The 24,175-nt window shown below is 50.3% G+C and overlaps 1 protein-coding gene across 7 annotated transcripts; it reads left to right on the top strand.

The window, feature by feature from the left end:
- Nucleotides 1–5,650: 5,650 nt before the first annotated feature.
- On the top strand, nucleotides 5,651–22,668 carry SALL1 (spalt like transcription factor 1). 7 transcript variants are annotated; one of them, XM_070261823.1, is made up of 4 exons: nucleotides 5,651–5,908; nucleotides 7,541–7,633; nucleotides 16,556–19,980; nucleotides 21,103–22,668. In XM_070261823.1, the coding sequence occupies exons 2-4, from the start codon at nucleotides 7,558–7,560 to the stop codon at nucleotides 21,541–21,543; spliced, it is 3,942 nt and encodes a 1,313-aa protein (XP_070117924.1). In that variant the 5' UTR covers nucleotides 5,651–5,908; nucleotides 7,541–7,557; the 3' UTR covers nucleotides 21,544–22,668. The 7 variants fall into 7 exon arrangements, with proteins under 7 accessions (XP_070117924.1, XP_070117922.1, XP_023492734.2 ...); XM_070261821.1 differs by having other exon boundaries at nucleotides 5,859–5,908; nucleotides 16,556–19,984; nucleotides 21,107–22,668; XM_023636966.2 differs by lacking the exon at nucleotides 5,651–5,908 and adding an exon at nucleotides 6,496–6,528.
- The last annotated feature ends 1,507 nt before the right edge of the window (nucleotides 22,669–24,175 follow it).

Genomic DNA, 24,175 nt, shown 5'->3' with positions numbered 1-24,175 from the left:
ACGCGTGAAGATGGTTCGTCCCTGGCCCAAAGGACCCGCAGGCACAATTGAGACTTGGCTCACGCACAACCTGCCCTAGTTTCAACTATCTTTATTAGTTGGGACTTCCTGTTAGAATGTTAGAAATTCTCCGAGATCGAGTATTGCTTTTATCCTGCTCCCATACTGTTCCCCTCATCCCCAACTCTGATCCAGGCAATCACACACTCCCAGGAAATAATCCGTTGGATTAACTACCTGCAAACAAGGAGAGAAACAACAGTGTGTATTTCACAGTTGCCTAGCATGGTACTATACAGTGAGTGAAGAAATGGATGGATGGATAGATGGATGGATTAAAAAAGAATGATATTTTAACCATATTATAACATTTGATCCTCACAACAACCCTGTGAGGTAATAACCATAATAGCTAACATTTACATTGTGCTACTTATATGCCAGCCACTATTCTAAATTCTTCCTACATACCGACTCTTTTAACCCTCAAGAGCTCTATGAAATAAGAACTATTGTCATCCCCGCTGAGCAGAGGAAGAAACTGTTGGAGGCATATGGTGGTCACACTGCTAGGAGGAGGCAGAGAGGATCCCTGGCTGGATGCTCCTAAGCACTCGCTTCCTCTCCATTAGCTACATTTTATGGGGCAGGAAACAGAGGGTAGTGATCTTAATTTGACCAAGGCTACCCACTGCACGGGTGCAAACCTACGACCGTGTTCCTAGGACACTGTTAAATGACAGAGCCAGGATGCAAACCCAAACAGCCTGCCTCTAATGCCCAACGAGGACACGTGGAATAAAGCTGGTCCATGGCAAATATTTGAGATCAGTAGAAGAGAGATTGTCCAGGGGGGCTGAAATAAGAGGCCAGTTTGCTCAGCAGTATTCTCCCAAACTGGAGGTACCGTGGGGTCCAGGAGAGAAAGGGAAAATAAAAACAAACCCAGAAAACGTGGGCTTCACCCCAGTTCTCCTGCAATCATTTTGTTTTGGTTGGAAGAGACATTCACTGGCAAATTCCGGGTTTTCAGTCCCTGGGCAAAGACCACAGCAAGTCCCAAGCCAAGTTCTAAGCAAAAGTCACATATATTACAGCCTGAGCAAGGTTCTGAGAAAGGCTTCTCAGCGGCTGGAGTTTGCTACCAAGTGCGGCAGAGTCCGGGGAGGGGTGGAGCAGGCAGGGGCACCCCAGTGGAACAGTGGAGGTCAGGACAGAATGGGAATTATACAACGAAGATGAAGAGAACGTTGGAGCTGGTCCTGACATCAGGTCTTGCCGGCTTCAGGATTATGACAAGATATAGGTGCTTCTGCTTTGAGAAGGCGCAAGAAAGCAGCGAGACACAGGACTGGAATTGGAAATGTTAGTCTCTTAAATTTAAAACTCCACATTAAATGAATACTAAGTTGGAGAGAGCAGTGTTGTTACTGTGGCTAGAGAGATGAGGATGAAAATTAAGAGAAAGAAATTATAGTGCAACAATTAACAAAACAGCATTGAGCTGGAAAAGGAGATGAGTGGGCTACCCACCTCCTTTTTCACTCATCACACATATGGAGCTGAAAAGGACGCAGGTTTGAACTGCACAGGATTGATGAATTGAAGTTTGGTGTGGGGACAGAGTAAAGCTATACTTCTGACTCAGAATGCAGCCCCCAAAAGAAACAGCCCTTGCCCTTTCTCAGTAGAGAGAGACCCAGGGAAGTACTCCCTATGAAAGTCATAGCTGAGCCAGGCTTGTGGGATTTGTAAATTACCTATACTGTGAGTGACAGACAGGCCTTGCTCACAGGCTGCCAGGCAGGCAAGAGCTGGGACCCAGGATGGCTCTGAAACCAGAGCTGGCCGTTTGAGTTCTACCAAACAGGAACCAAGAGCTGCTTTCCTCCCGGAACACAGACAGACAGAAGCGATCCCCAGGCAAGTTCTCAGTGGACACAAGCTTTTCATAAAACCAAGATGCACAGCTCTGAGAATTTTCGCTCTGTTCTTTAAAAGGGGACGTTTTGGTGGGGAAAGTGGAAGAATATATGTTTTTGTTATAAGAGATTTGCTAAATTAGTTTATCTGGGAGTCCCATTGGGAGGTCATATGAGAGGATCTTCCATATGAATGAAAATAAGTTTCCTGGCAGAACCCCGGTTACACCCCCAAACGCGCAGAGTCCAGGGCTCCACAGATCTCACATCTATTCCCAAGAGATTACATAAAAGAACTAATCACTATGCACTGGATCCAAAGTCCTTCTTCTTGAGCTCGAAGATGGGAATCTGTGAGCCCTGCTGGGCTTTCTGAACGTCCTGCTCCTCGGTTCCAGGAATTAGCCACACTCTAGCGCATGGAGATGATTTTTTTTTCCTCCACGCTCAGAAAACCGCAAAGGGATTTTAACCTAAAGGAAGTAAAGATTTTCTTTTTATAAATTCAATTCGTCTTTTCCCCTTTCTCTACCTAGAGACATATCCTTTGGGAGGAGTCTTATACCCAGAGACCCCTTAGCGAGGCACTGTTGCATGTAGGGCGCAGTGAATTTAAGTACAAGACGCTCAGTGTGGACGGAAAGTAAAAATCGCAGGCACTTGCAGTAGCCAGCGAAGTCATTTCTAAATGCCGGCGTGGGGATGGTCCTGCAAAAGAAGAAAGACGAAGTTTGCCTCGGGCAGGCAGTGTGGGACCCTTGGCTGGGGTGCGTGCGGCTGGGTACCAAGCCCGCCCTCTGCTCGCCACGGCTCTATTTCCCGCCGGAGCCGGCGCCTGAGCGCCTGGTCCCCGCGCTGCACCCGGCGCCGGTCTGGAGATAGCCCTTGGCTGTGGGCGGCGGGAGTCCCCCAGAAAGTGCGCCTTTTCACCGCCGGGACTCGGCTGCTGGGGAGCGAGCGCGCCGAGAGCGCACAGCGTGGACTCCGCTGGGGCCCGGGCGGGGGTACCCACCTGAGCCTGCTCCCCCAGGCCTCGGGTTCGAAGCCTCTCCAGTGGCCGAGAAGAGTTTAGGATTTGAGCGACAGCAGTTCCGTTAAGGAAGGAGTTTCTGAAACTCCCGGGGAAGCGAAGTCCCGGTGCTTAGAAAATACCCGAGCCTACGGTGGGCTTTCCCAACTTGTTCTTTGCCTTCTGTTCTTTTTCCTGCCCCTCTCCTCCCGCCACTCTAGTCCCAATCCTAGTAAACAGCTTAAGGTCTAGGATACTAGCTACGTCAATCCATCTTTCTTCTTCCCTCTCACAAACTTCCAGACAAGAAAATTACAAATAAACCCCAGGAGTGGTTAATGCGGGTGCATTCAGGCTCTCCCATCCCAGCAAATACACCGTCGCCACAGCCACCGCCGCCGCCACCACCACCACCACCACCACCACCCACTCCATCCCTCCCACCTCCGGGTAGGGGAGGGACTGGCAACCTGATCTCCAGGCTCCTGCTCCGAATGTTTCCCCATCAATAATGTTGATACCGTCGATGTGCCTCCACCCCCACCCCCGGGGCGCCGCGGCCGCCTTTTCGCCGGTTTTTGCTTGTCATAAGAAAACGAAACCTCCTCTTCTGCCCTCCTCGCCTCCGCCAGGGGCCAGTGGGGCCTGGGGCCGGGGGCTGAGGAAGCAGGGGCGCGGGCAGGGCGCATGGGGGCATCCTTCAGTTCAAGAGTAGAGTGCCCACTAGCGCCGGTGAAAGAGGAGGGTCCCTGGCCCAGGCCAGGCCTCATTCCAGGTTCCATCCCAAACCTGGGATCAGACTGGTCCAGAATAGGATATTTTTGCGGGTAGAAGAACCAGGCCTCAGAAAGGGGAGGCTCAGCACCCTCTCCCCTTCCCAGGATCAGGGATGGAGCGGAGAGCTCGGAAACCCCTCCGCCAGGAAGTCAGTTCTAGCTCGCAGCCTTGGGGCACAGCCCTTCGGCCCGCCAACCCACCAACGACGCTCTAGGTCTTAGGAAAACTGAGAGGACGTATTGGTAGAAACACGGGCATCAAGCCCCCAAAATGTGACTTCGCTCAACTGGCCAAGAGCCTTCCCCGGGTGCGGTTCTTGTTACCCATGAGGTCATGACCCTGGCGCAGCAGCTGCCTCACTTCGGGCCACCCCACTCCCTTGCGTGGATCAGTCCCTAAGTGCCCGGCGCTCTCGCGGAAACTGCGAGTCCGAGCCCTATCACCCGGACGCCTCCAGCAGCTGCTCCGCCCAAGGCTGGGACGGCGCGACCCCCCGGTAGAGCGCGCAGGTCTCTTGGGTGAGCCAGGCGCGGGGATGGGCTCCAGCTGTGGCACCTCGCTCGCACTCGCTGCCGTCTTTCCACCCGCTCAAAAGTAAAAATCAACCCCCACTCTGTCTCCGTTTTTATTAATTTAGTTATTTCTTTGCCTCGCGGCACACGAAGCCTCACCCGAGCCCTGACATCGCGGCGCCCGCGTCAGCGAACCACGGAACTTGGGCCCGAGACAATGGCCCGTAATTGATGTACTGCCATCAACAATAAAGACCAATTCTCCTCTCCCCGCCATTCTGACCATCCCCCTCCTCCCATCCCCCCTCCTCCACCTCCCCTCTCCCCTCTCCAGGCCACAGAGGGAAAGAAAACAAACAAGAAATTAGCGGGGGATGCTGCGCACAGAGCCAGACGCCCGCCTCCACGCCGTCGAGGACGAAAAAGAACGAAAAAAGTTATTAAAGTTTGGATCCCCCAATTAATTCGTCTCTGCTCCCCTATTTTAAATTAAACATTGCAAAGCTGCTTTTGCGTGTTGCATTTCCTTTGGTTGTTTGTTTTGGTGCTTTGGGGGGAGGGAAATCTTTTTTTTCCCCTTAATCTTAATCACACATAAAGCAAGAAACGAACTCGTGTGAAGCTATTCCCGCGAGCTTCCCGCAGCGCACGCGGCGCGCACCGGGAAGCAGGGTTTGCGGGATCGCCAGCTCGGCTGGGTTCTCGGCAGCACGCGGTGCCCGGAGGCCCGGACTTTCAAGCAGCCAAGATTGTTGGAGACAGATGCGGGCGGCTCCAAACGCGGGCATAGTCGGAGAAACGAGTGTGCAAGTGCATACGGACGCGTCCGTGTACCTAGGAGAGTGCGAGTTGGGGTGTTTGCCAGGACCACAGTTTGCGAGGTGGGAGGTGGGTGCGGGATTTACACGTGCTCCTGTACACTTTCCCGGGGGTCTGGGGGAAGCGAGCCGCTCGCACCCCGGGAGCACGCAGATCCATCTTTGCCGAGAGATCTCTTTAAATATTCAGTGAGAAATAATGGCATTTGAAGCACCACCTATGGAAACATTATTATCTTCATTCTTCAACATCAGCCCCACTGATAGCTTCGTTTGTCTTTTTATCAAAATCTACTGTAACCAACAGGACCTGAGGAGAGAGGGAAAGACAGGCGAAGAGGGTGTGTGAGGGTGTGTGTATGTGTGTATTAGACACCAACCGAGGGCAGGAAAGAGGAAAAGTAAGAGGGATAAGAGAAAAAGTGAAGAAGGGGCGAAAAAGGAAAAAGGAGGAACGGAGAAGTTACACCAAGAAAAAAAGTCGGCAGGAGAAAAACAGAAACATTCACCCGCACACCAAAGACTTAGATTAAAAAAGACCAAAGAAGCTAAGAGAGAAAGAGCCATTTGGGGGAACGCAGTCAGGGTCCAGAGGACCCGAAGCTCTACGCAGAAGACTCTGCCCACTTCGCGCGAACTGACTATGGTGCTATCCGGACTCAAGGGCGCTCCCGAATTGGGGCGTCCTTATGAGCCTTCTCCTTTCCCGATCGCGAGATAGGGCAGGGATTGTGTATCTGCACCCCCTCCTCCCCCATTACTCAGCCGAAGTTGTTTGTCCTTCGGGCGCAGGACTTCGGAAACCTTGGAGCGAGGAGACCCCGAGGCGCGAGGGGGAAGAGCGAGGCTGAGCCCAGGACTGAGCCCCAGGTTCGCGGGCGCCCGAGCCCAGCGGAGGGAGTGCGGGGCCCGGGCTCCCGATTCCGGGCTCGGGGACGCGGGGAGGGAGGCTGCATCCCAGCCTGGGGGAATGGAGCTACTGCGAAAAGTTTGGGTGCCGCGCTCGGCAAGTGCCGCAGAGGTGGAGGCGAGCTTCCGCGGGGCCAAACAGCTGAGGACAGGGACCCCCGTCACTCACTCCCGGCTCAGCGCGGCCACTCCGTCGCCAGGAGCGCGGCCCCCTCCCCCAGGGCGGGGAGCCTAGGCGAGCCGGAGACTGGCTTTGCCCAGGGCCGGTCCCGGCTGGGCCGCGCCTCCGGAGGCCAGGGGGTTGCAGCGTGCAGGGTAAGCGGCGGCTCGGCCCCTCCCCTCCCCCCGGCTGGAGCTGAACTCGGATCCCAGGCCGGTCCCCGCTCTTCGCCCGCCCAGGGCTCAGCGGCGCCACCGCCGCCGCCGCCTCCCCGCGGAGTGACGCGCCCTGCAGCCAACCGGGGCAGCCGGGGGGGAGGTCCGGGAGGGGTCCTGGGCGGAGCCGGGCCGCCCCTTATCCCACGGGCTCGGGGCTGCTTCTCCCGAAAACTTCAGCCCTAATTGTCCTGGGAATGTCCGAGGTAGAGAAAGGGAGCGAAGGAGCAAGCGAGAGGCTGGAGGATCGGGGCCCTTTGAGGAGGATCGGGGTGGCGGGAGAGCTGCCCCTCCCCCCCCAAAAGCCGCAAACCCATCACGTTCCCAAACCTTTCCTCGATCCTCTTCTCCGCGCCCCCGCGAGCCCGGGATCCAGGGGATGGAGAACTCGGGGCGAAGGAGCGCCGAGCCAGGCGGCGAGCGGGCGGGAGGCCGGGCCGCGGGCGGGAGGCGGACCGGCGTGGGGCTGGCTCTTCCCCACTCGCTTATTTGTTTTTTATGGGGGTGGGGGTGGGCAGCTTTCTGGTAGCTCTTAAAGAAACGAAGAAACACTCACGAAACGGGACTTCCTTCCCCCAAATCCCGCCACGGGACTCCCTCCCCCCGCGGGCCGGCGCGCCCAGCGCGGGAGTTGGGAAGTTCGCCGCGCGCTCGCAGCCCGGGTCTCCAGCCCCCGCCGCCCGGCCCCACCCCCCACCCGAGGAGGCTTAATTCCGGGGAGGGCATGCTAATTCGGGTCGGCCCAACCCGGGATGGGGGGGCCGAGCGAGGGGGGCGCGCAGGCCCGGGCGCCGGGTGCGCAGAGGCGAGGAGGCCGGCCCCCGGCGGCCGGGCCGCGGAGTCCCGGGCGGTCGCGAAGAGGGTTAACCCAGTGCCGGGCGGCGCGGCGCGCAGAGCCAGCCCCGCGGCCGGCTTATTGGGCCAGCGCTCGGAGAGACAGGGGTCTGCAGCAAATCACGAACTAATTGATTAAGGCGAGCGGGTTTGAATAGCGCTGGCCCGGTGCCAATCGCCTTTCAAAGAGCCCCTCTATGATTAATCGCAATGCATTATTGATAATCATAATTATAGCAGGACACATGCGCGCTGCGCCCGAGGCCGGGGAGCCGGGGAGGGGGCGGGCGGGCCGGCGGGCGGGGGGAGCCGCCGCCGCCGCCGCCGCTCGATTTCCGTAATTTTGAGAAGATTTTTTTTTAGTAATTTTTTATTCTGCCCCAGCTGATGTTTGAGCCAGCATGTCGCGGAGGAAGCAAGCGAAGCCTCAACATTTCCAATCCGACCCCGAAGTGGCCTCGCTCCCCCGGCGAGATGGTGAGTGCTCCGGCCCGCGCCGCGGACACACACACGCACACACACGCACTCGCGCTCACACTCACACTCACGCACACCCGGACCCACGCACACGCGGCCGCCCCCGCGGCCGCCCCCGCGCCCACTGCCCCGCCACCGCCGCGTCCCCGCTCGCCTTTCGACTCGGCGTATTTTTTTTTTTCTTTTTAATTTTCCATCTGCCTTTGCTGGGCTTTCCCCTGCCCCAGGGAAAGCAAACACTTCTCCCGGCAGGATCTTTCCGGAGTTGTTGGGTCCTCCTGCGGGGAGGAGAAGGGCAGGCCGGCCTTGCTCCTCCGTCCCGGCCGTTCCGGGGAGCGGAGCCCGGGACCCGCCGAGCCGCGGCCGGGGCCCGGGAGTCGGGCGGGCCGCGGGCGCGGGCAGAGGCCGTCCGCGCGGGGCCCCTCGCGCTCCCCGTGCCGCGCCCGCCGCCCTGGCCCGGCCTCGGCCGCCCCGGCCCTGCCGCCTGCGGGAAGGAAGTTTACTTCGCGCGCGGTGCTCAACTCCGAGCTGGGGGAGCCCCCTGCGCCGCGCCCCCCACCCCGGCGCTCACGCTCCCCCGGGCCCGCACCGCCGAGTGGGGCGCCTTTGGGGGTTCAGAGCTGCAGGAAGATGGGGACCCGTGTCGGGGCGCCCGCGCCTAACCCGCTGGGCTCGCGGCCCGCGTGGAGAGCGCTCTTCGCTGCTGGTTGCTCCCGAGGCGAGAGTGCGGGCGGACGGGGCCAAGTGTCGGCGTCCGGCTGCGCAAGTTTCTCCCCGCATCTCTACCCCGACACACGCACCCCGGCCCCCAGAAATCCTTAGCTTCGGTGTGCGCCCTCTGAGGATCGTGGCACCCCGTACTCCCAGGACTCGGAAGGGTCGTTTTCCGGGGCTGGGGGACTGTCTCGCCAGAGGAGAATCCCCCTGAAAGGGAGGCACTCGCTTTCTCCGATGGAGGCGACGACTGCGGGGTCCCGAAGGGAATGAACAAGTTCAGAACAAAGTTTGTGTGAGGGAACTAAGGCCGAGAGTGGGAGACATCCGCCAGGGAATTTGGGGTACCGGAGGAGGACACTTCGAACCCCTCCTTGTCGCTGAAGGAGTTTCACTTTAGGGGCCTCCGAGCTCCCAGGCCCAGGGCCGGCGGCGACGGAGCGGCGCTGGGGCTCGGTCCCCGGCGGGATGCTCGCCCCTCGGCGGCGGGAGGACGAGGGACAGCCCTGGCGGGGTCTCGGCGGCTCCGGGTGCCTCTCAGGATGCGCGAGTCCCGGGCGGCGTTCTGGGGTCTGGAGGAGGGAGCTGGACCCCGACAGGGCTCAGAAGCGCGCCCTTGGATGGGTACCTCTGTCCACTAAACTCTGCGGCCGCCCGGGCCCCACGGTCCCCGGGTCCTTCCCTAGAGGCCTGCTTCTCAGTAGGGTTGGGGCTCAGGGACCCGCGCAGAACCCGGCAGAGAAGCGAATGGACCCCCTCCCTTCACCCCGGCCGTCGGGAAAGCGGATTCCTGGCGTGGGGTCCCTGTAAGAAATTGGGGAGAACTGAGACCGGTTAAGGAAATTGTTTACAGTACCTGCCCCCACACCCCCATCCCAGTGCTTTCTCAAGCTTCAAGCCTTACCTAGAGTCTCTGGGATTTCTCAGTCCGCTGGGAAGAGCCCCTGAACCCCGCTTTCCACCCCAGGCGAAACCCGGTCCGCGAGGGAAATGGAGGTGAAATTACCCAAGGCCGCTGCCACCACTCCGAGTATGTTTCCGGGTTTTCTCAGCTGGTTCTTCTGCTTCTCGCCCCCACACCCATCTTTCCTGAAGTTTCTGGTGATACCATCCGCACCGTGATACTGTTAAAGTTAACAATTTGTATAGGAAAAACTAAAGGGAGGAGAAGAAAGAGGTTTTTAGTCTTTCTTGTAAATTTGTGCTGATTTTATACATTTTCAAAAAAAAAAAAAAGACGGGCTTCGCGGAAAAATGATCTTTGCGTTTCTCCTGTCGCCTTCTGAATCCAGAATTTTTAATAGTTGAGGCTTCTCATAAAGCGATAGCATAAAAGGAATTCACTACCTCTTACCACTATTATTTATTAGGACTTTTTTTAAAGTTTATTTGAGCTTTGTGGTAAGTTAATTAAGTAACTGAATCAAGTTTCCTTTCTTTCTTTTTTCTTTCTTTTGTTTTCTTCTTTCCTTTCTTTCTTTCTTTTTTCCTTCTTTTTTATCCCCCAAAGCCGGTTCATTGTCCTAAGAAGCAGTAAACGGTTTAGGGGCTCCGAGGAGACACTCCCGCCCAGCCCCCTTTCCCACCTCTCCCCACCCCTTCTTTTTCTTCAGTAGTAATGGTTTTACGTTATGACTGTTTTTACATGGTTGAACAATAAGTTTGGGAGAAGCTGCCTAGAGGGTAGATTTTGTAATAGGGTTACAGGATTTAGTATGTTGTAATAATATTAGTACACAACTAATCCTGCTCAGCGTCTGACTTACAGGAGGGCCTTGCACACTCCAGCTCTTTTTATTTGGGAACAGTTGTGAGATAAATGGAACTGAGAGTTCATGACAAAGCTCAAAGTTACCTTTAAAAAGTCACCACCTTTGCTGCAGTGAATTCACCCATCTCCGTTCTCCTCCCCACACAGAGCACGCACTTCAAGGAGTTGTGGGGTTTTTGGTTTTTTGGTTTTTTTAAACATATATAAAGGTTGTTAAATTTTTAGAAGACAAACCGTTACTCAAACAGTGTGGTTATTTTTTCTACTATCTTCAATTGGTCTTAAAATATGGCAAATGGAATCTTGAGCATACCGAGTACGTCTAGTTGGTGCTGTTATATGCTAGCCCTTCCAATTTTATGACTTCTGCCCAGAGTGGGACCTAGGAAGGTTTGTAGACCCCGGTTGCAGAGCCCTGCAGGGGCGGCTCTCAGGCTGCGAGCAGCCCGGGCTTCGGTGCTGCGGGTCACGCCTGTGTGTGTTTGAGTGTGTGTGCGCGTACAAAGAAAGCCTCAGCCACGCTCAGCAGCCACACGGATAACTTCATCGGAACAAGCACAAGAAAACAAGATGATTTGGTCAATCTTAGGATGGTCATATTTTAGTTCTACTTTAGTGCAGCTATAATACCAGAAACACCCTAAAATAAACTTGGGAATTTTTTTGTGTCTTGTAAAACCAAGAGTATGGCAAATATGACTTGTCTCTTAAATGATATTCAACAAGTCTTGAATTACTTGTAGTAAGATGACTGCCATTGGAAAAATTATTTACTGAGATAAATAATTCCAAGGAAAGGGAATATTAGAATGTAATGATTTTGTATGTGGGGTCTTTACTAGATATGTGGATTTCAGTTGTGTATATGCGCATGTGTTGGGTTTTTCTTCCTTGGGTGGTGTTTTTAAGTTTCCTGTAACTACGTGGATGGGCCACTCAGACTCCATTCATTTATTGAGAAAGTATTTTGGTGCTCAGCTTTTTCAAGGAAAAGATAATATTGGAAGAAAGATAAAAACATCCTGAACTGCAGATGAAACATTGACTTTCATATAAAGTATCATAAAAATTCCTCTTATTTATATTAATAATGAAATTCTATTATTTACCAAAGTAATTTACTCATTGTGAGCAGCTTAATGGCAACACATTGATTTCTGGGCCCAAAAGGTTAGACAGAACTATAATTAATTGCTCTTTTTGAAAAACCGACACCTGCAAGATAAGGCACTTGGAAAGAATTCGCGTTTAATCAGGCCTATTTCAAGTTTGTGGCATAATGGAAGATTCTGGATGAGAAAATGCAAACTGGGATTTGCTTCGGGCTGCCCATACTTCCTAAAATGTTAAAAACAAACACACAAACAAACCAGCAAAGTGTAGTTGGGCATGAGAGAGTACGTGTGAAGGTGAATTTGTGACACTGGACGTTTTGGGGTTTACTTTGCAGCACGTTTCACCTATGGTTTATAGGCACAAGTGCCAATTTATGGGTTATTTTGGGGGGACTTTATTTCATTTCTTTCTACTTTCGCAGGTGGCAAGTTGTCCTTATCACAGTCCTTTAGAAGGCAGAAACCCACATTTTTAATGTGGAGATCTTACTGAGAATATGGGGAAGAAATAGGTAGGATAATAGTTCCCTAAGTTTTTTGAAATTGTGAAAAGCCAAGCTTTACGTAGTAACCAGAACAAATTCCTTTGCAGTCTTAATTCAGGTTTCCTAAGACATATCCTGGTGCAGCTAGCCATATCTTCCAGAATATTCTGAGATTACCAAAACTCAAGTAATTCAGCAGTTTAGCGAAGGACATGGTCAGTTATCCTAAGAACCAACATTCCTATCCCCAAAAGAAAAAAGTTTTGTGTGCCAGGCTTTAGAAAACCCAGAAGTGTCGAGCTGTTTTAACCTTTGTGAGCCTCCTCGCATGAAAGGTGACAAGGTCCAGATCATAATATGTCCTTCAGTATCTTCCCAGTGACCCCCAAATTGAGGCTTGCTAGTCACTTAGCAGGAAGTTAGTAGTTTATTTTAGTTTCACCTTATCAGCTTGGCTTCTTTTCCTAACCTTATTCCCCTGTCACCCTCAGATGCCAGACCCCCAAAGGGGAAGATTGACAGGTAGTTCCCATAGCTCAGTTTTAGCCGCAAACAACAGGGATTTAGTTTCTTGTGCCTTTGCCAATGTTTATGTAGTCAAAGTTTAGATCTCGCCTTAAGGAGTCTCTCTTTTACGCGTCACTGGAATAGGAAAGCCACAAAGAAGTTTTTGAACAAACCCTTGCGACTGGAACCCCATCTAGTGTTCAATCTGATTCATCCAAGGGGAAGACATTTTTCCCCTTTCATTGAATGTGTACATTAGGTGGGCTTGGATCACCATTTAAAAGGAGGGTCTTGTCTGTGTTACTTTGTGAGAGATTTCGCTTGTATTCTTCCCCCGGAGAATACCCTAATTCTGGCCAGAACACGGAGGCAACTTGAAGGGGGCCAGTAAATTTGTTATTTGGTTGCCTATCACCTAAGGGAAACTTAAGACGTTACAGAAAATAAGCACAGCACATGTTGTGGTGTTTGAAATTTCTTTGGAATCTTAAACTGGGCGTTCAGATTCAGGCTTTTCCCAGGTCTGTGCAAAGGAAAAGATAAAAGACTAATCAATCAAAAATGTTTGTGATAGCCTTTCTAAATTGGCCTGCGGAAGGGAGCAGCCTGTTACAATTATGGGCTCCAAAATCACAGTCATGGGCAGTTCGATTAAAAATGTGAGTGTGATTTTCAGGTAAGGGGAAGTCAAGTGAGAGATCTTTCCAAAAAGGGAAACTCAATGTGGGAGAATAGAGTTGTTGTTGTTTTGTTTTGTTTTGTTTTTTCCTGGCTGGCTAAACCTTTCTGTGTGGGGCAGCTTTATTTTTGTTTTCTTAGTCGACAGACATACTGGAACTCTTCAATATTTTGCCTTCTATTCTGCAATGTTTGGTTCACATGATGAAAAACTAACAGATTTGAATTGGACATCAAGAACCTAAATAGGTCAACAAGAACTAAAACATCTGAGATTTTAGTATAAATTTGATGGAGCTGTAAGATCCCCTCCTCCCCCTCCAAAAAAACCCTAGAAAATTCCAAATATCTTTTTGTGTGTACATACTTAGAAACCCACTACTTCTTAAATTTTCCTATCTGACCAGGATTACAAAATTACTTTAATTTGTATGCAAAATACATAGAAAAGGAACTGGAATGTTATTTTCATCATAGTACAGAGAACAAGGCGATTGTATTTACTATAATGGGGTCACCAGTTGCAGTCCTGTGTAACAGATTATTGAGAGAGATACAAGATAGCAGACGGTCAGAAAAATGAACACGAACTTGTGAGTTTATGTGTGTGTATATGTATCTTACTACAACTTAAAATATTCCCTTTGGTACTTAAAGATTCTAACTAGTCCTCATGTTTTATCTTTTTTTTAAAGCTGTTTCATTGGAATTCTGTTCAGAATGCAGATAGATTTAAAGTTAAGAACTATTACAGTGTAGCGACACCTGCTTTTGAAAGAAATCATAATAGATACCAGGATTTTTTTTTTTTGGTGTTCATAAACATCAGGAAATTAAATTAGTTAACTCTACGGTGAGATCAAATGTCAGCTTATTAAAATGTTGTGAAAATCTAAGCTAAAATATGAGCAGCTTTTTAACACAGTCTCTTTCTTAGAAGCAAGCAGGCATTTATTTTTAAGTATCTCTATTTTCTGTCCAGTTAGCATGAGCCTAAATATAAAAATGTTCAGGTTGAAAAACTTGAAAATTCTGAAGTGAGCCTTGAGGCAGCACAAAGGCAGAATCCGAGCACAGGAAAGTAATGACCAGCTCAGTCCTGTAAAGTAACCTTCTTTTTATTTTCTCTATATATTATGAGAATATCAGATGTTTGCAAGTTATAAAGAATTAAAATGCCCTTTAATCGCCAGCACAGATGTGCTAAATATTTGAAGCAACTACATTGTAATGTGTACAATTGATGAAGTCAGTTTTCTGATTTCCCTTGCTAGTTATTTAGTTCTGAATCTGTCATTATTTGTCTAAGCCCAGCTGACCAAGCAAAACTGTGTTTTAAAGTGGCTTTATGTTTTGATAAATGTGAGCTGGTTGAAAAGTATTTTCCACTGAATGCAGAGCTTAATAGAACATGCTGACATAATAGTTTTAATGCATTTTGTTGAAAATGTGTGAACAAACAGAATAGCTTTTGTTCCTTCATAATTGGCTGTAAAAGTAGATGGAAACATAACCATTACATATGGAAATGTGCAAAGAGAAAGAAATAACATTTCTGTTGAATATATTAGGAATTGCATTTCCTAGTTTAAAATAAGCATCTGAAATGGATGCATCATTTAAAATTGGTTGTCAAAATAAGAAGCTTTAAACAGAATTTTTGTCACATTATTTTTGTCCCAAGTTAAGCAGCATAACTTTAGTGAATTTCGTTTAATATTTTGTTTGTCTTATTTTAAGGCAGGGAGAGAGACAGAAACTGCTTAAAACAGCACCTTGAATGTGCATAGGAATCCCGTGCCGGTGGGATGATTAAACATTAAATTAAAACTGAATCATTACTGGTATTTTCTGCTACAACTAAGATTTGTTGGGTATTGTTAATGCGTTTTGCACTATACCCTTGTGGAGACTAGAAGATGAGTATTAGGAAAGCTAGCTTGTTAAGTTTAACTTAGCTACTCACAGAACACTCCCAGTGAGTAAAGTGGGCATCATTCGCCATAGTTGACCAGCGCGCCTCATCACCTTCGGTTTCGCTCAAGGCAAATACAGTTAAGGAATTTTCAGAAGTTAGGATTTAGGGATTAATTATATTTTCTGACATGCAGAAATACTCAGGCTTTTTTTGATGTTCACCACAAAAAGGCAAACGGCAGGCTCTCTCGAATTGACTCTAAGTTGACTGAAAAGGTAGCATTTTGATTTTGCGTTTATTCATATCTGCAATTAGTTTTTTCTTTTTTTTCCTGCAAGTTTTCTGGGAGATTCAATTTGGAAGTCATGGAAACTAACTATTATCTGATTCAGTTCTGCAGAGAAGCATGCAGGGAGGTAATCCTTGAATTAAACAGTTTTTTTTTTCACAGCCTTCGGAGATGACCACACACCATTTGTACAACAGAAGTTGGTGTTCCCCATGCTGGGCAAACAATGGGACGCCATCCTGTCTTTGAATAGGATGTTAGCTTGGAGTTGGAGATTTTTATGTTTAATTTACAAATGGATCTTAGTGAGAAGAAATCTGAGCAACCAGTGGAAACAAACATGAAATAAAGGGATTTTTATAATGAAAGGTTCAGGACAATCTGTTAAACAATTGATAACAGTTAAGAGCAAACTGTTTCTGAAGGCGTTCAGACAAGGAGAATTGCAGAGCATTTCCAAACTCGAAACCAAGAATTATTTCTTCACTTCCCCTTAACTGCACATCCTTCTTGAAGTTGATGTTTAATCAGAAATGTAAATCTCGTGCCAGTTTTTATAGATATAAGGAGCACTTTTGATGAAATATTTAGAGGCGTAAATGTTGCCATTTGGAGCATGGTGGCATATATTCCTTGATTAGTGGAATGGTAGCCAGGGTTGCATTCTTTAATTTTAAAAATAAACATGCCATGGGGTGATATATAGGTGCCAGGCAGGCCTTGTAACGGATTATGATCACTGTGTTTCTCTTCATTGTGTGTGTGTGTGTGCGTGTGTGTGTTGCTTTCTCTTTTGTATTCAGCTGAGTCTGGAGGAGCAGCCTGCAGGGTTTGCTACTGATGTGACTTACAGTGTGTTTGCCGTGGATCAGACCTAGCTCAGGTTCTGGGTAGGGGCTGGAGGTGATTTTCAAGTTGTCAGTCTTCAGCTTGGTGATATGCATTTTTTTCCCTTCTTGTCAACAACTGATTGGAACCTGAATGACTACAAATTAGTTTAGTGACAGAACAAACTGTCACAGATATCTTTGAATCAGTTGAAAATGAATAAGGTTGACAGAAACTCAAGAGCCTAATAAGTCCTCAGAACAGTTGCTGGGCGCTCTCTGGATGAGTAGACAATAAGGTGGATAAAATATTGGAAATCAATATTTTGCTATGGAATTTCATTATGCACCAATGTCTTCAGTTCATAGTATTTTATATTTTGATGGATTATCTGAAGGCCATGGCTCTCTGAGATACCAGATTGATAGGAATTCCTCCAACATCCTTAAAATTTAATTAGGAACTCTCTTAGGCAATATTGACTGGTGTTCAGGGGCGATAGTTTTGAGTTTTGCAGGTAGACAGCAATTGATCAACCTCTTTCTCTTTTTTGAAGTCATCGGTGACTGTGTGTGTCCTGGCTCCCTTTCTAACCCTGCGCCTTTTGATGTTTGCAGGAGACACGGAGAAGGGTCAACCGAATCGCACCACTAAGAGCAAGGACGCCCACGTCTGTGGCCGGTGCTGCGCTGAGTTCTTTGAATTATCCGATCTTCTGCTCCACAAGAAGAACTGTACTAAAAATCAATTAGTTTTAATCGTAAATGAAAGTCCAGCCTCCCCACCTGAAACCTTCTCCCCCAGCCCCCCTCCCGATAATCCCAGCGAACAAATGAATGACGCAGTTAACAAAACAGATCCAGTAGACTGCAGCAACCTTTCAGAACACCAAGGACTGGACAGGGACGAGTCCATGGAGGTGGAGGCCCCGGTGGCTAACAAAGGTGGCAGTGGTCCTCTGAGCAGCAGCCACAGCAGTGCCACCCCAGGCTGCAGCGGCACCTCCTCCACGGGTACCTCAGCGATCACAACCTCTCTACCTCAACTCGGGGACCTGACAACACTGGGCAACTTCTCCGTGATCAACAGCAACGTCATCATCGAGAACCTCCAGAGCACCAAGGTGGCGGTGGCCCAGTTCTCCCAGGAGGCGAGGTGCAGCGGGGCCTCCGGCGGCAAGCTGGCCGTCCCAGCCCTCATGGAGCAGCTCTTGGCCCTGCAGCAGCAGCAGATCCACCAGCTGCAGCTGATCGAACAGATTCGTCACCAAATATTGCTGTTGGCTTCTCAGAATGCAGACTTGCCAACATCTTCTAGTCCTTCTCAAGGTACTTTACGAACATCTGCCAACCCCTTGTCCACACTAAGTTCCCATTTATCTCAGCAGCTGGCGGCAGCAGCTGGATTAGCACAGAGCCTCGCTAGCCAATCTGCCAGCATCAGCGGTGTGAAACAGCTACCCCCCATCCAGCTACCTCAGAGCAGTTCTGGCAACACCGTCATTCCACCCAACAGCGGCTCTTCTCCCAATGTTAACATATTGGCGACAGCAGTTACCACCCCGTCCTCAGAAAAAGTGGCTTCGAGCGCTGGTGCCTCCCATGCCAGCAACCCAGCAGTCTCGGCATCCTCCTCACCAGCTTTTGCAATAAGCAGTTTATTAAGTCCTGCATCTAATCCACTTCTACCTCAGCCAGCCCCTGCTAACTCGGTTTTCCCCAGCCCTTTGCCCAACATCGGAACAACTGCGGAGGATTTGAACTCCTTGTCTGCCTTGGCCCAGCAAAGAAAAAGCAAGCCACCAAATGTCACTGCCTTCGAAGTGAAAAGTACTTCGGACGAGGCATTCTTCAAACACAAGTGCAGGTTCTGTGCGAAGGTCTTCGGAAGCGACAGTGCCTTGCAGATCCACCTGCGTTCCCACACCGGAGAGAGGCCGTTCAAGTGCAACATCTGTGGGAACAGGTTCTCCACTAAGGGGAACCTCAAAGTCCACTTTCAGCGCCACAAAGAGAAATACCCTCATATCCAGATGAACCCCTATCCCGTGCCTGAGCATTTAGACAATATCCCCACAAGTACCGGCATCCCCTATGGCATGTCCATTCCTCCAGAAAAGCCAGTCACCAGCTGGCTAGACACCAAACCGGTCCTGCCCACTCTGACCACTTCCGTCGGCCTTCCATTGCCCCCGACCCTCCCGAGCCTCACGCCCTTCATCAAGACCGAAGAGCCAGCCCCGATCCCCATCAGCCATTCTGCCGCCAGCCCCCCAGGCTCTGTCAAAAGTGACTCCGGGGCCCCAGAGCCAGCCACAAGGAGCCTGGGTGGGCTCCCGGAGGAAGCGGAAGGGCCCACGGTGCCCCCCTCCAGTGGCAAAAGCGAAGAGAGCAGCGTGGTCACCAGCTCAGCCCCGGCAGTGAGCAGCAGTGCTCTGAGCTCCCCGGCAGCAGACTGCGGCCCGGGCACTGCCACCACCTTCACCAACCCTCTGTTACCACTCATGTCCGAGCAGTTCAAGGCCAAGTTTCCTTTTGGAGGACTGTTGGACTCAGCCCAGGCATCAGAGACGTCCAAGCTTCAGCAACTGGTAGAAAACATTGACAAGAAGGCCACTGATCCCAATGAGTGTATCATCTGCCACCGGGTCCTCAGTTGCCAGAGCGCCTTGAAGATGCACTACCGGACACACACTGGGGAGAGGCCCTTTAAGTGTAAGATCTGTGGCCGGGCTTTCACCACGAAAGGGAATCTTAAAACCCATTACAGTGTTCATCGTGCTATGCCCCCGCTCAGAGTCCAGCATTCCTGCCCCATCTGCCAGAAGAAGTTCACTAACGCTGTCGTCCTGCAGCAGCACATTCGAATGCACATGGGAGGCCAGATCCCCAACACCCCAGTCCCTGACAGCTACCCTGAGTCCATGGAGTCTGACACGGGCTCCTTTGATGAGAAAAATTTTGATGACTTAGACAACTTCTCCGATGAAAACATGGAGGACTGTCCCGAGGGCAGCATCCCTGATACGCCCAGGTCCGCGGATGCGTCCCAAGACAGCCTATCGTCTTCGCCTTTGCCCCTGGAGATGTCAAGCATCGCTGCTTTGGAAAATCAGATGAAGATGATCAATGCCGGCCTGGCAGAGCAGCTGCAGGCCAGCCTGAAGTCGGTGGAGAATGGGTCGGTCGAGGGGGACGTCCTGACCAATGATTCGTCCTCAGTGGGTGGCGATATGGAGAGCCAAAGTGCTGGCAGCCCAGCCATCTCAGAGTCTACCTCTTCCATGCAGGCTCTGTCCCCATCCAACAGCACCCAGGAGTTCCACAAGTCACCCAGCGTCGAGGAGAAGCCACAGAGAGCCGTGCCCAGCGAGTTTGCCAACGGTTTGTCTCCCACCCCAGTGAACGGTGGGGCTTTGGATTTGACATCTAGTCACGCAGAGAAAATCATCAAAGAAGATTCTTTGGGGATCCTCTTCCCTTTCAGAGACCGGGGTAAATTTAAAAATACCGCTTGCGACATTTGTGGCAAAACATTTGCTTGTCAGAGTGCCTTGGACATTCACTACAGAAGTCATACCAAAGAGAGACCATTTATTTGCACAGTTTGCAATCGTGGCTTTTCCACAAAGGGTAATTTGAAGCAGCACATGTTGACACATCAGATGCGAGATCTACCATCACAGCTCTTTGAGCCCAGTTCCAACCTTGGCCCCAATCAGAACTCGGCGGTGTTGCCCGCCAACTCTTTGCCATCTCTCATCAAAACAGAGGTCAACGGCTTTGTGCACGTTACTCCTCAGGACAGTAAGGACACCCCCACCAGTCACCTCCCTTCTGGGCCTCTGTCATCCTCTGCCACTTCCCCAGTTCTGCTCCCAGCTCTGCCCAGGAGAACTCCCAAACAGCACTACTGCAACACGTGTGGCAAAACCTTCTCCTCCTCGAGTGCCCTGCAGATTCACGAGAGAACTCACACTGGAGAGAAACCCTTTGCTTGCACTATTTGTGGAAGAGCTTTCACAACAAAAGGCAATCTTAAGGTACCTTTCTCCATCTGTACTCACCCCCCCTCCCAATCAGCCCTCCTCCTTGCCATTGATTATTTGTAATGCATGCTCCTGCAGTCGTCAGCCCAGATAGTCAGGGAGAGCGTTCTCACAGGGGAGCCTGCTGCGTGGAGCTGACCACGGAGAAATGTGGGTGCCAGTGCGGGTCAGGATCGTGGCAGGGACCAGGGCAGGCTGCAGCTCACTGAATGTCAGGGTGCATTGAATAATTTGGTACCTAAGCGCAGCAGCGGCCTGTTTCTGTTGTCTCGCTAAGTGCACCAAATGAATTGCTTTACCTAGCAAGTAAGACAGCCCCGCGTTGCCATGGGGTATTGATTAAAGACCTCCGTGTGGCCTGTGGCTGCCCATATCACTTAATAATTACAGTTCTCCTTGGCGTATGCATCTATTTTTCATAACTATGCAGTCCAGCATGGTTTGTTTTTCTAAAAACAGTAACGTCACTGCTCTGCTAATGGGTATTATGATAATTGATTATACAGCATTTCCTACTGATATGTGTTGAAAATAAAGCAAATATGCTCAAGTTCTGGAGCAACAGTTGAGCACTCTTACTGTGTACATTTTTCTGTTGACAGAGTATTTCTCTAGAGATCGCTGCCAGTAATGTGAGATGAATAATTACTTTCTGGCTCTTCTCTCCATGCACGGGCCCTCCAATGGGCAATCAGTGAGGGGTACTTTCTTTCCATCTGAAAAGGACATTTATAGGGTAAAGGGTGTCAGATACAATACTTACCATTGCAATGAGAGTGGACATAACAATTCTAACCCTGAAAGGAGCTATCTGCGACTGACTGGCTTGCTTGAGGCCATTATAAGCTAAATACGGGTAATAAAAAAGAGTAAGTAAGGCATCTTTGCCAGGAAGAAGAGAGGCGGCCCCGGGCTGCAGAGCGAACGTGTTATTACTCGTCCACGGGAGCGGATGGGCCCCTTACCTTTTCCACTGTCTGACACGTAATAAGAATAGACATTTTGGCCACTTGTTCTGTCGAGTGTTGGGATATGAGCTGAGACAGATTCAACTATTAAGCTTCTCCCTCTCTCTCCCTTGCCTTTTTTTTCTCTCCCTTTCTGCCCCCATCTCAGGTACACATGGGCACTCACATGTGGAATAGCACCCCCGCGCGACGGGGTCGGCGGCTCTCTGTGGACGGCCCCATGACATTTCTAGGAGGCAATCCTGTCAAGTTCCCAGAAATGTTCCAGAAGGATTTGGCAGCAAGGTCAGGAAGTGGAGATCCTTCCAGCTTCTGGAATCAGTATGCGGCGGCACTCTCCAACGGGCTGGCGATGAAGGCCAATGAGATCTCCGTCATTCAGAACGGTGGCGTCCCTCCAATTCCTGGAAGCCTGGGCAGTGGGAGCAGCTCACCTATTAGTGGGCTGACGGGAAATCTGGAGAAGCTCCAGAACTCAGAGCCCAGCGCTCCTCTGGCCGGCCTGGAGAAAATGGCAAGCAGCGAGAACGGAACCAACTTCCGTTTCACCCGCTTCGTGGAAGACAGCAAAGAGATCGTCACGAGTTAGAGCAACTCTGGCTGGAGAAATAGCATTCCTGTTCAGAATGAGACCCACGGTTGCCTCCTACTCCTTGCCCTGTGCCCCCGGCCTCTGGTTCCCCCAGATCTATGAACTATCACATTATGAAGACATTCTTTTGTACCTTGTTCAACTTCTAGAGTTCTAAGAAAGCTTATTTATTAGTGATATAACCTTGCTTTGCAAACAGAATGCAAGCATTAACTTTGGTCTTCTGTATTTTGGACTAATACTAATTGACTAGAGTGCTGTAAGCTTGCTGTAACATTTATGGCAATTGCAAGTTGCCCTGCTAGGCGGTCTTAATCTGGCATTAACTTATTTTCTATATCCAGTTTAATATGAATCTGGTGTTGATGCAATGCCTCAGTGATGCATTAGATCTCTAATAAAGTCTGTATATAAATGTACACTTTGATCCTGCTGGAAAATTTTATCAGCAAACACATTGTCTAATCTTTCGAAACAAATTTAAGGAAAGGACTGAAAGTACAGATTGAGCAGTGTGGTTCTTTGAAAGGTTTGGTTTTTTGATTTTTCGTCTAAACTTCAACCTGCTTTTCTTTTTTTGTAGATTTAACCTTTTCCGTATGGAACTGCTATTTGTATTGTGCTTTTTCCTTGAGTCGTCCTCAATGTTAATAAGTTTCTGTACAGTAATAAGCACGCAGAATTCTTTAGAGAAAATACAAGTGTTGTTTTGGTAGTTGAAACTGAGACGTAACATTTTGCCTTGTAGGTATATTCACAATAGGAAACGTGTGCTGGAATTTCACAATGCTGCTAAGTATAGCATCTTGAACAACCTTCAGTGGAGAAATGTAGATGCTCTTGTATATACAATAAGAAATATCACTTTCATTAAAATGTACATAGGTTCCTTACAAGAGCAAATGCTTCTTCTTGATCAAGAGAGCAGGTATAGTGTTTGTTTATTTTGTATTAGATATGGAAGAAAAAATTGGACTGTTACATGCACTTTCTTGGAAAGTTGAAAGGAAGGGGGGGTCCAATTTCTTTAACATTTAATACTTACTAACAACAGAGATACTGTAATTTTACTCAAGTAATCAAATACATTTTTTTTTGCAACAGATAAAGCAAAATACTGTGTCTGTGTTTTGAGAGTGCATTTCTATTCAGCCAGGCCCCAAAACATATTTTAACACATCCCCAGGCACCAGTAAATCCTGTATGTGAGTGTGTCTCTCTCTAAATAAGGAATTGTAGGAGGCCTAACAGCGACAGGTTTGCAGGGGCCTGGGCTGTGTTTTCTTTTTCTTTTCTGTAAATTTGGAGGATCTAGATGTTTTCCCAGTATCTATTACTTCTTTGGCCACCTCTTCCCATCCCCCCCACCCCCACCAAAAAGGAAATAAAAAGTTATTGGAGGTGTCATGTGGACAGATAAGTTTCCTTAAGCAGGACATTTGTGCCCCTTTAGCCTTCGCCTTGATTTCAGCTGTGCTGGTTTCACTTCCCTTGAGTTGGCTGCTTTTTTTCAGGCGGCTGAGAGCTGCGTTGCTGGAGAGGTCCCTATGCAGCGGGGGTTATATAACCTGAGTCTGAAACTGGGCCTCAACCCAGAGAGGTCAACATGTTATTTAATTAGTCTTTTAGGCGTTAAACACATGCATGTTTGAAAGAAAAGGTTTATTACAAAGGATGTGTAGAGTCGACTTGAATATTTCATCATCAAAATTCAATCTGACTCTTCCTCTCTCCCTTTTTTCTAGGGGAAACGTGTTTCCCTCTTGAGCACTGTTTGGGGTGAGCAAACGCACAGGGTGGCAGTTGGCGTCTAGAGGGGTCGGCGAATTTTTTCTTGCAGGGAGGTGCTGAATCACCGGCCGCTGGTGGCCCTGCGCCCAGGTAACGGAGAAGCGTAAGGGCCGCCTTCCAGTAGAAGTTTCCACTGGGCGCGGGCCACTCTGTGGCCACTCCGGGCCGCGCCTGCCGGGCTGGGTGGTCTCGTGGCCTGGAGGCCCAGGCCGGGCGTTGCGGAGGTGGGCGCCCCCGAACGTGGACAAGGCGGGTACGGGGTGTGCGCTGCGTGGTGATGCGCAGAATATCCACTTAGACGGCGGTATTTCTCGATGCACCTCTCCAGTCCCAGCCTCGCCGCCCCAAAAGAGACCCCTTTGCTCAAGAGTGGGCACAAGCAGAGAAGGCCAGAATTCTGTCCAGACGCTCTTCTTCTACGTGGGCCAAAGGGGGACGATGTCGTTGCGATGGAGGCGTCCATCCCCTTCCCTGGCTGGGCGCGGCGAGGAGGGGCTGCCCCCGACCTGCGGGGTCTTGGGGTGGGGGAGCTCCTCCGGAAGCGGCCCCTGCGCCTCCGGACGGGGCCTGGGGACGTGCTGGGAGACCGAGGGCTGCCGGCCGCCAGAGGGACAGACTCACACGACGCCCCCTCGGCGCGCACGCCGGCTCCCGCACCCCCGTGCCTCGCCGGCCTCTGCCGAGGGGCCCGGTCGGCTGCACCCCGACGCCGTCTCCCGAGCACACGCCCAGCAGCTGGACTCGGCTTTCCCGCCCCCCTGCCCTCCCGTCGCCGGCCCCGGGCTCCCCCACGCCGACCGGGCGCGGGGGTCGCGGCCCTGGCCACCCCGGGCTGCGC

The sequence above is a fragment of the Equus caballus genome, chromosome 3 (assembly GCF_041296265.1).
Source record: "Equus caballus isolate H_3958 breed thoroughbred chromosome 3, TB-T2T, whole genome shotgun sequence".
In the NCBI taxonomy this organism is placed as follows: domain Eukaryota; kingdom Metazoa; phylum Chordata; class Mammalia; order Perissodactyla; family Equidae; genus Equus; species Equus caballus.
The sequence above is the reverse complement of the archived record's forward strand: the minus strand, read 5'-3'. Positions and strand labels throughout refer to the sequence as shown.